The sequence below is a fragment of the Athene cunicularia genome, unplaced genomic scaffold, assembly GCF_003259725.1.
Source record: "Athene cunicularia isolate RWA unplaced genomic scaffold, athCun1 SCF_2, whole genome shotgun sequence".
Taxonomy (NCBI): domain Eukaryota; kingdom Metazoa; phylum Chordata; class Aves; order Strigiformes; family Strigidae; genus Athene; species Athene cunicularia.
The window spans coordinates 50,189-61,913 of NW_020799266.1; the positions used below are offsets into that span (position 1 = coordinate 50,189).

General features: G+C 44.1%; 1 protein-coding gene across 1 annotated transcript; it reads right to left on the minus strand.

Moving 5' to 3' along the window:
* Positions 1 to 7,480: 7,480 nt before the first annotated feature.
* SRSF6 (serine and arginine rich splicing factor 6) lies at positions 7,481 to 11,645 on the minus strand. The gene is made up of 5 exons (XM_026867219.1): positions 11,481 to 11,645; positions 9,937 to 10,064; positions 9,499 to 9,707; positions 9,104 to 9,193; positions 7,481 to 8,984 (listed from the first exon to the last, which is right to left on the minus strand). The coding sequence occupies exons 3-5, from the start codon at positions 9,699 to 9,701 to the stop codon at positions 8,621 to 8,623; spliced, it is 657 nt and encodes a 218-aa protein (XP_026723020.1). The 5' UTR covers positions 9,702 to 9,707; positions 9,937 to 10,064; positions 11,481 to 11,645; the 3' UTR covers positions 7,481 to 8,620.
* Positions 11,646 to 11,725: the final 80 nt, after the last annotated feature.

Genomic DNA, 11,725 nt, shown 5'->3' on the forward strand with positions numbered 1-11,725 from the left:
AGGGGCCCGGGGCTGGCACCGGGCACCTTAAGGTGAGTGTTGAGCTCCAGGGTGCCGGCGGCCCCCACCCTCACCTTGCGTGGGGCTGCGGGGCGGCTGAAACGCTATTTCCCACTGTCTCTCGGGTTAGATGGGACAGGGGAGCGTAACAGCCAGAAGCTGCTTTTTCTCCCGGTCACTGATATTAATTAACCTCACCCAGGTCGTAGAGCAATTGGGCTGCACCGCTGGTGGCAACGTGCCCTCCTCTCGGGTGGCCCCGGAGACCAAACCCACTCCCCAGGCCCACGGTCTGCCCCGGGGAAGCAGGCAGAGCCTCTCCTCCTCAGCTCTCTTACCATGGGTTAGAGGAATCACCAGAGAACGAGAAAACAAAATCCCCAATATCACCGGGAAGCAAAAGGATTGTTCGAAGTCGTTCTCCAGAGGAAAGGCAGCGCTGGCCCTTGCAGGGCGCCAAGCAGCACTTCGCGACTGCTCTGGTCAAAACCCAGGGCAGCTTCCCTGGCCGCCCTTTAGTATTTTACGGCCATGCAAGACACGTGCCTTTTAGACACTTGCACAAAGTCTGTCCCACTTACCTGCAGAAGGTGGGAGTGGAAGGAGCCAAGACTGGAAGCACAAGGACCAGGAATGTACAAAGAGCCACTGAGACCAGCACTCAGTGCGTGTGGGACTGGTTGGACAGAGGCAGCTGCCAGTTCCTGCCCTACCGAACCCGGAGTGGGGAGTGCAGGAATAAACTGTTTGTTTCTAGCATGAGTATCTGCCGGATTTCCATCACCTTGAGTTCTGTACTCTGAAATTTTTAATACATTTGAAAAGATGAAGTCAAAGACTGATGAAAGAATTAGGTCCTGAAAATCGGGAAGTAAGTAACAGGTATTTGCAGCTACTGCCTTCTTCCCCCTTTTCAAATAAAGTGGCACAGACAGAAAAAGGTCTTCCCATATAAATCCTTTATGCTGCAGTGGGAGGTTCAAATTCACATCAGGAACAGAGTGAAATTCAGCCACTTAAAAAGCAACCCAGCATTCACCTTCTCCCAGTGGTTTCCTGTTCCTGGTTATACTTACCATAAAAAAAAATAAAAATCATTAATTGAGAATGATGAATCCCTAGGAAACAGGTACTTTAGGCAAAAAAAAAAAAGAGGCGGCATCCCTGGCTTCCCAGCAAGCCTTCTGGCTGATGAAATATCAGACCATTTCTCCCTCCTGTGCCTCAACTTCCATTTCTGCAACCTCAGTTTATAAAGTGTCTTGAACAACAAGAGGCTGGAGAGCAGCCCCACGGAAAGAGATCTGGGGGTTTGGGTTGACGCTGAGTAAGAGTCAGCAGTGAGCCCTGGCAGCCAGAAGGGCCAGCCCTGTCCTGGGGTGCATCAAGCACAGCGCCACTGGCCGGTCAAGGGAGGTGACTGTCCCACTCCACACTGCACGGGCACGGCCCCACCTTGAGCACAGGGAACTGCCAGAGGGTGTCCAGAGGAGGGCGACCAGGATGGTGAAAGGTCTCGAGGGCAAGACTTAGGAGGAGCGGCTGAGGTCACTTGACTTGTTCAGCCTGGAGAGGAGAAGGCTGAGGGGTGCCCTCATCCCAGTCTACAACTTCCTCGAGGGGGGCAGCGGAGGGGGAGGTGCTGATCTCCTCTCTCTGGTGACCAGCGGTAGGACACGAGGAAATGGATTGAAGCTGTGTCAGGGAAAGTTCAGATGGGACATTAGGAAAAGGTTCTTCCCTGTGAGGGTGGTGGGTCCCTGGAACAGACTCCCCAGGGAAGTGGTCACAGCACCAAGCCTGTCAGAGTTCAAGGCATGCCTGGATGATGCTCTTAGTCATGTGGTTTAGTTTTAGGTAGTCCTGTGAGGAGCAGGGAGTTGGACTCGATTATCCTTATGTGTCACTGCCAACTTGAGATACTCTCTGATTCTATTAAGTTTTATTTAAACTTAGCTCTTAGTAATGCTCCTATTTTATTCTGACATGGCTTATCTGACTCTGCAGCAGCATTAATACCACTAGACCTAACTAGTGCAGACTGCAGCAGGTCTGCACTTAACAAGAGATGCTCTGGGACACGTTAGGCCAGGATTCATCCCCACGTATTCTGCTATTCACAGGTTGGCAGCACCTGCAGGTGGCTGTGCCTGCCACTCCTCACCCACAGTCACGTCCTGTGCTCATCTGACCCAAAAGCCTGATAGAGACCTTACAAAACATAAAGCAACAGCAGTAAGTTTGAAGTACAAACTGGCATCCGTAGCTTTTATTCCCACTGAGCAAGTCACTGCAATTCTGTGCCTCAGTTTCACACTCTCTAGGGGACTTTTGTGTACGGAGAACTACAAACCAATTCTGCTCTGGGCTGTCAAACACACATAGCTGCCACCTAAATTATGGCAAATGAGGGATTACGCTTTCAGTTCAGAGCATTAATTCTTAATTATCAGCAAATAGACACAAAGGAGGTAAGTGGATAGGCTCTTTCAAAGTGTTTTCTCCCATCTCTCCAGTTACTGTCAGCACTTACCACACACTGAGTGCCATGCTTGTACCAGAGTTGAGCAGAAGAGGAGATGCCACCCCAGGGCAGCTCTTGCACCCTGCCATTGTCCCCAGGCTAATTGTACAGCAGCACTGCTGGGCCACGGTGATGAGAGACTGTTTGCTGTATTATTCTCCTCTCAAGTTGGTGCTGAGCAAGGATGCTGACACTGGGCAGAATAAGGAACACAAATGCTGCGCAGGGGAAAGTATTCTGCGCTTCACCCATTTCTAGGAGGAACATTGCTCTTCAACTAGTGGATCACCTGGGTGCAACTGCACATTGTGATTATACCTGGCAGATCAGCAGTGATCTATTTACATCTACTGACTTAACAGCACATACTTTTCTTATTCATGTTTACAGGATAATCCTGCTCCAGGAGCTGCACACACCAGTAATAAATTTGCTCAAACAGTTCCCTCAACTCCATCCACATGACAGCACAGGCTGCATCTTCCAGTCACCTCCAACCCCAGCATCACCAACAGTTTTCCTCCACTATTTTCAGAATTTTGGACTGAAATCACTGTACTCAGTTCTTGTCCAAAGGCAAAACATTGGAACAAAATTTAAGCATTTGCTTTTAAAATGAGTAAAAATGCTGATTTTTAAAAATGAGTGTTTGCGATATTCTAAAGTAGACCCCCCTGAAGTCACTTTCTGTGAACAAGAGAAAAGAGGATGTAGCCCTCAAGTCAGAGAGTCACCCAGAATCATGTTCAAAACTTGAGTATTAGTGCAAACCATTGTACAGTACATCCCAAAGCATGTATTAGCTGCAAACAGCTTCCCATTGCCACTACTTTTTCCATGGTCTGGATCATGCCAACTCTGTGATCCATTCCCTCTTATGCAGGAGCACACCTGTGTTCATCTGACCAACCTAGACAGGTCATGGTCAGATCTAGCTAAAAGGGTAATTGTTTATGAGCCACTTCAGAGCAGTTTATTTCATTTTGTTATTGGATCAAGAAACAACCAAAACATCACCTACATACACATTTAGCAAAAACAGTAATGAGTGAATAAGCTTTGAGAGTTAAGAGCCCACATTCTGCTATTTGATTCTTTCCACAAAACAAAACATGGGGGAAAAGGGCTGATCATGATGTTAGATACCATTATGATTCCAAGAATAGTTACAATTCTTGAACCATTAATAGTGGCCACTTCACAAAGCAATATTTGTATTACTTTTGTTTCTCACCTCTTAAAGTAATTCTTATTCACATTAAATAAGACATTACAAAGTGCACATGAAACACAGCAAAGATCTGCTAATTATGTCACAGGAACTTTACCTTCTGATCAACATCTCAACTGTGTCTCTTTCAAATAACCACAGCATTTTGTATCATCTGCCAAGGACATACTAAACACCAGCTCAGCTAAATTTGCACGATTTCCAGGTTCATGAGCCAAATTCCTACTTTCCCAGCTTTCGTTCTTTGACTTATGTTTGCTCTGTGGATGTGACAATGCCAACCCAAACTAAATTTAAGTAGGAATTGGCAACAGTTCAAATTATTCCATGTGTGGATTTACAATCCAGTACAATCATCTTTTAAACGCCCCTCCCCATGGCTCATGCAGAGATGGTTATAATCTCATTTGGGACAGAGTAATCCCTCATTTGTAAATGGATGCTAAAGCTGTGCTGTTATAATAGGAAAAAGGAGTGCCACCCATTCTAGCCACTCACAGTTCCACTCTAAGCACAGTGATATTGCTACTTATTTTGGTGTACATCAAACACAGAAGTTGTGCTCTTCCTTACAGCAAGCTAGGATAACTGTACCTGTTTCCTCTCAGTAATGTAAATGGCCATTTCAGAGGGTATGTTTTGCAACAGCATGTTTTAAGTCCTCTTCATCCAGCTCCTCTTTTATTAAGATTTTTGAACACTGGGTATGAAACAGGCCTGCTTGTCTGCCTATTAAAGCACGCTGTATTCCTCTTCATGGTGCCACAGGGACTTGCTGAAGCAGAACCAGTTGCATGGACTCAGCTAGTTGTGTTATCAGTTTCCGAGAATCCCGTGTAGTGGATGTAAAGGCTAAGGAAAGAAGTATTCATCAGCCCCCATGACTGGCTTTGATGACAATCAAATGACCCTTACCAGCTAGATACTCAGTGCAGTCCCCAAACCCTCAAGCACTACCTCATTCCCACTTTGGGACCCAAGCACCTACCTAGATCAGGAATAAATCACATTTTGTCACTTGCTTCCTCACCAGACCAGGTGCATTAGGCATTTGTTCTCATCTCCATTGGAGCACTAAGCTAGAAGCCAAAGCATGGAAGAAAACACCTTTTTGAGCTGGGAAATACAATTCTCTCATCTGATGACCTTTTGATGCAGGCAGTCAAGGAGATTAAGTTCAACACACAAGTGATGGGTCACCCAGAAACTCTGGGCAAAAATGAACTTTGTTGAATAGATTTCCCTGTTTGTGTGATAACCAGTGTCGCTGCTGTCCAAGGGAAACGGTGGGAGGATTTCAGTTTGCTTCCAAGGTTATAGGTGGTGCTCTTCATGAAGAACACTGACTCCCCCCTGACATGAATCAGAAACACTTTCCTACTATCTGCCAGGGTTTAAGTGAGACACACTAAAGGGGAGAGGCATTTCCAACATCTAACCTTAAAGCAGGTATTCTACATCACGGAAGTCATTGATTTAAGGACAGAACTTGGAGAGATACTTTTTTAAATACAGGGAAAAAGTTAGGAACACACCCCAAATACAGACCCAGATTTCAAGTTCGAGATTTTTTTTAATGGTATTGATTTCTCCTTCACAATTTGCTATAGGAAACTAACATTTTGAGTCAATCCTGCACTCCACACTTGATGAGAAGGGATGTTTCTCTTTTTTATTAAGAATAAATTTATATTGGTTATACTAAATCCAGGGAAAAAAGAATGCCTAATACTAAAGCACATCCATGAAAAGATGGCTCTGCAGTTAGATTAAAAACTGAGATATGAGCAACACCAGATGGCTTTGCCATCAACTATTGCTACTACTGCAGGACAATGCAAAACACATGCCACAGCTGCAAGCATGCAAGTCTTCCACAGTCTTCTACTCTTACTTGAAGTTTAAAGACATTTATCCAAACCACGCTTTTGTAACACCAAGAGATCTCAGAAATAACCACACTCGTGATCACAAATACGTTCCAGACTGACAGTCTTCCACTACTACAAAAAAACAGTGCTGACAGAGCTGGAGGGATTATGGTGTTTGGGTTTTGTTGGTGGGTTCTTCAGAGTTATCACAAACCTTGCACTTTTCCCTGCACTGGCTCGGTATCTGGTGCTACTGAAACCTGACTAGCTTTCCAGAGGAAACAAATCCAGAAGGATGCAAGTCATGCCAAGCAATTCCTGCTTCATTTGCACAGCAGGCAAGGGAGACATCACACGAGGATCCAGTAACAGAAATCTTCAGTATTTGAAGGAGTACAGGCAAGTTGGTTAAACCTAATCTAGGCCCTCCCTGTAATTCATGAATAAAGATGATTTCAAACATAACCATTGTCATAACAACCTCATTTCAGAAAGCTAAGAATATATTTGGTAAAAGCCATCGTTATGCATCCTTAACCAAGATGGGTGCTAATGGTTACTATAAGGCCAAGACATTCTCATGCTGACACTGGAAATGTTTTAGAAACAAGCTGCTACTAGTATCTACAAGCATGTGAAAAAAAGCAGCTGTTAACATAAGTTGTCTTACCACAAAGATATAGACACACTGAAAATTTGCATATATACCTCTTAATCTACTGATCTCAGAGTTCAGTTCATTTCTGGGAGTACAGCATGTTAGTGAAGACCCCTGGAGGCCAATCACAGCAGCTCTCCATGGTCTGACCTACCCATGACCAGCATAAATGAAGTCAAAGGGATATAATGCTTTTGTGTCAACAGTTAAAGGGAAGTAAATATTTCCCTAAGTGTAGCTTTTGGCTGTAAACCTGCATTAAACTATTCTTGCAGTCTTCTGTAGAGTCCCCAGTACTCATTTGAAACTCAGTGCTGAGGTCTTACCTGCAGTGATCACAGCATCTGATTTTTCTAGTCATTATGCTAAAGTACACCTTAACTAGAACAGCTTCAATGTGAAAAAAAAATTACTTATCACAAATTAACTAAACAGAAATCACCACCTTCCAGGTGCAGAGTGTAAAACTTTAGTACTAAATTCACCCTGCAGAAACATGGACTTAAGCCATGCCAGAAGTACCTGTAGGACTCTGGTTTTATGAATAATCACAGGGAAGCTTGGCAGCTCTAATACAGCCACTTTTGCCCACTTGGGAAAGAAAATCTATGAAAATATACAACATAAAGGCAACACTTCCCCCCCTTCTTGCAACAGAGATCATGTAACCATGTTCCATTCCAGTTCCTTTCAGAATGTGAGCTCATCAGGCAAAACTAACTCTGCTCCTCAGAGATTCCTTCTTTTACTAACGCTGCTACTCATATGCAAGAGGCAAAGCTTTCTAAATATGACAAGGAAATGGCAAGAAACTGAGTATTAACTTTAAAGAGAACTGCTTAGATCATAAAGCAATTCTAGGAGAGAAAAGCTGTGGCATCAAGTCACATTTGAACATACACTTGTTGTGGTCCTTGTGGCCGATCGAATTCACCTGAGCAGGGGTGTAAAAATCCATAGCAGAGGCGCTGCTTCACATCCATCCACTCACCCCTCAGAAAAGGACAATGTACTGTGCCAGACAGCGCTAGGCTGGCCAGCTGCTCCCAAGCACAAAACCAAGTGCACTTCAAGAGCTCCAAGTGTCTTAGTAAAACAAAGTTACTTCAGAAAAAGAGGTAAGTAGGATAATTTGTGATTTCCCCAGCACAAGAGGCAGAAAAAGAATCCCATTACACTGCAATAAACACAAAGTTTAAGTCACCAATTTAATTTTATACAAGTCAAACTACACGTTGTATAAAGAGTACAAGGCAGTTCTAATGTTTGCTATTGCATGTTACAAAAATCAATTTAGCTATAAAGGGGACTTTTTAGGATGAGTCCTATTCCACAATTTAAGTGAATTGGCAACTGTGGTTTAGCAAAGCCTTTGTTAAGACTAGAACTCTAGCTCAAAGAGATTACATTTCCAATAAAATTCAGACTTACACACAATAGGATTATAGTTCTCCTAGTCTGAAGCAAAATGTTAACATAAGTGAGTCAAAAGGGAGGGAAGACAATTTTTTTTTACCTAGATTTCATATCCAATAGGTATTTAGAGGCTGACAAACCATACAACATACTAGTGACTTGGACCACACCCAGGAGACACGTTAGTGTCCGACAACAGTGACACTTGATATTCAAGCAAGAAAATGTCAGAAAGCTTTCATTCTTTCAAGTTTGAAACGTAGGATTTTTCAGCAATACTGTATGATACAGGTTCCAGAGTACCTTTAATACAGTCACAGTATGGGGGGGAATGTTCTTTTGGCAAGTTAAGATAAACACAAATGCTCCAACTTGAGTTTATTGCTGGTCTAAAATCTCCCTAGTATTGTTACCGGTTTATACAGTTTGCAGCCTGCTTCGAGAAGTTAAGATAAACCAGAGAATTATCTGACCTGCCCAGCAAGGCAATCCTGCCTTTGGTAGCAAGCTGTAACCTAGTAAGCTAATGATACCCATAGTTCTAAAACCATGAAAAAAAAATAGGAAAAAACAATACTTTCAAAAAAGCCCAGATTTAAGCCTGTTTATATTGTTTATTTTTAATATAAAAACCACTTTGCACTTAAGAGTAAAGTTACTCCTGCAGAAATGCTATAAAATCAACATTTTAGCTGAATTTCTACAAAAGGGGGACACTTCCTGCTTTGTACCACCATCCGATCTTGTATTTTCAAATCTGGGATACAAATTAAACCTTTATGCCTCATTACTTAGTTCTTAGGCCATTCACTCCTGCAAGAGAAAAAACCAACTTCTGAAGTACTAACGTAACACTAAATGGCCTGACAAGTAGGAAAATGTTCCATAATAGTGTGCAACGTAAGAGGAGAGTTCTAGTCTTAATCTCTTGAACTAGATCTTGATCGTGAGCGAGATTTTGAACGAGATCTGGAGCGGGACCTCGATGCAGCTCTTTTGGGTGGCGACTCAGAACGAGCCTTGGCAGATGGCTGCTGCTGCGGAGAATTGGAACGAGACCTACTCCTTGACCTGGACTTAGACTTAGCATCTCCTTTACCATTTTCTTTGGGAGATCGAGACCTGGACCTGGATCTGGACCGAGACTTCTCAGACTTCTCCTTGGATCTGCTGTGAGAGCGTGAACCCCTGTCAGACTTGGGTTTCGATTTGCTCTTTGATCTAGACTTCCTGCTTTTAGATCTGGAGCGTGAGCGGTCTTTGCTTCGTGACCTGGATTTAGACCTTTCAAGAAGAGACAGAGTTTATTCTGCATGTACCGAAGTGTACTTACAGCAGTTGCAAACATCTATCAGTAAGGAAGTAGCAATTCCTGTACTAACAGAAAACAACGAATCACTTACCGGGAACGGCTTTTGGAGACACTACGGGACCTGCTGCGGCTGCTCCTACTTCTACGACTTCTGCTTCTAGACCGTCTTCTAGATCGTGACCTAGAAACATTTAAAATGCAGTTTGCCCCCTACTCTGTCTGGTGTGGCCACTATGCTATCTAACAGAGAAAAGCTGCTAAACAACTCCTCAAAAACAAGTATGACCACATCAAGACATACTACTAATCCACTTAGATGTGATATACCGTCAATGAATTGTATCTTATGTTTCATGCATGGAAACCCCCCCAAACTGACTTTGCTGTGTTACATTAAAATAATTCCTGCTCCATTTTCAGGCATCCTCTTCTTCCTAAACAGTGTAAGTAGCCCTGATGCTGAGACTGACATGTCCCAGAAGTTACCTCGACCTGCTGCCAGAGTAAGATCGTCTATGGCTTGACCGTGGCTTGTCTTCAACCAGCCTGATCTTCCTTCCGTTTATCTCTGTGCCATCCAGTTTCTCCAGGGCACGCTTCATGTCTGAGTAAGATCGGAACTCAATCACTCCTTCATTTGTACGTTCTTTGTGAGCATCTGCATAGGTCACCTCACCAGCTTGCCTCATGAAATCCTTCAGGGAGTAGATGAAGAATTCTATAACCATGCCACATGCTCATGCTCTGCAAGTACATTAGCTTAAGACAAGTCTCAGCAAACACAAGAAGCATTAATTGCACACAAACATTCATGCACAAATACTTCAATTACATCTATTTAAATCAAAATGAACATTGATATCAAAGGAAGTTGGTGCTTCCTGCTAGTCACAACAGGCTCTATGATAGAACATCAATACATACTTTCAAATCCTGCCAACTACAGCGACTGGAAAGGTTTTCAACAATCAGTCTGTGCTCTGTACGAACAGGTGGTCCATATTTATCTCTTCCAGATTGTCTCCGACTGCTATATCCGCCACCACCCCCACCTTTATTGTACAAAGAAATAAAGTTAGATTGTCTCCTAGCATGAAGAAAACTAAATGTTCTGAAAAAGTTAGTTAAACAGTTATATTTACTGGAGTAGGACTTTATTTCTCTAAGCCTCCAATAAACTTCGCAATTTTGCCATAATCTATATTAATGGCAAATCAAACAGACTAAAATCCTACAAGTCTGAACTCCTAAGATCTGTTAGAGAGTGACTGCTCCTTATTAGATTCACCTTGCTAAGTTTTATTTTACAGAACATTGTAAAATATAAAACTTAACTGATTACATGCATTTCTACATTTTACAAAAACGTTTACTAGTTACACTAAGTACTTACATCACAGTATGAGGTTTTTGGTGGTGGTTTGGCCACAAAACACGCAAGGTAACAGTCACCTAGTTCAGTTTAACCAGTTTTGTCTAACCCTTGGAATCCTCACCATCACCCTGCGTCTAATGGCAAAAGGCTGCTGTCGTCATGGCTTCCGGTAAGGTCAGCCAAAGGGTCATAGGGCAAGGGTCACACAATGTATGGAAAAGCCATGGCCAATCAGGAAAGGCAGTCATCTTAGCCTCAGTGGACACAGCCTCAGCCCCACTGGTCACTTTTAAATTGAAACATCAAGGACTTGTTAAAAAGTTTGAATTGAACATGCAACAGTTTTAAACAACATACATTTGATTCTTTTTAAAAAGAAAGATACCCACCCCCCCAAATACCAAGCTTCTCGAGATTACTGTAAGAGGCACCTCAGTACTTTTAATTACAGTACTAGGCCAGTTAAGTTCTATATAGTTCAGCTCAAGAAGCTTTACAAGTTAGCTGAACACAGAAATATTTTCAATATCCCCCACTTAGTACAACAGATTCCTGCTTGAAAACCTCCCCCCACCCTTCCTATATATTCAACTGAAACATTCACATGAAAGTTCACAGCTGAGTGCTTCTACCCCAATTATGCAACAATATTTACTCATTAACATTAGTGATGCAACATCACTGTTTCATCTAAATGCTCCCAAGAACACTGGAGCCCTTACATTAAGGGAGCATATAGTTTCTAATTAACAAGAAACCATTTTTAGAAGGCCGTATATCTACAGCCAGAATTACTTCGCCATTTGCCCTCTTAAGTTTCGTAGGGGATATCCGAGTGCAGCGCTGGTGCCGGGAAAAACATCTGCAGCACTAAGTCAGCAGACAGCTTGCTCCCAGCGATGCACCCGGCATCCCCCGCCACCGTGCTCCCCGAGATAGCGACCCCCGTCCCCCCTACGCCCCACGGGACTCGGTCCCAGCCGCACCATCACCCCCGGCTCTGCCCTGCCAACACAGCCGAGCCGCCTCCCCTCCTCCTGCCCCTTGCCCGAAGCAGCCGAATAACCACGCACAACGATGGGCCCGTACTCACTGCGACTACTGTAGCTGTACCCGTCCCTGTCGCGGCGGGGGCCGCGGGCGTGCTCCACGATCACGCGTTCCCCGCACAGGTCCTTGCCGTTCAGCTCGTAAACGGCATCGTCGGCGTCTCGGGAGTCCTCGAACTCCACGAAGCCGTAACTGCGGGAAGGATAAAGGCCCAGTCAGCCGCCCGCCCGCGGCTCCCGGGGCGGAGGGGCCGCGCGGGCTGGGCCGGGACAATAGGAGCCGGCCCCG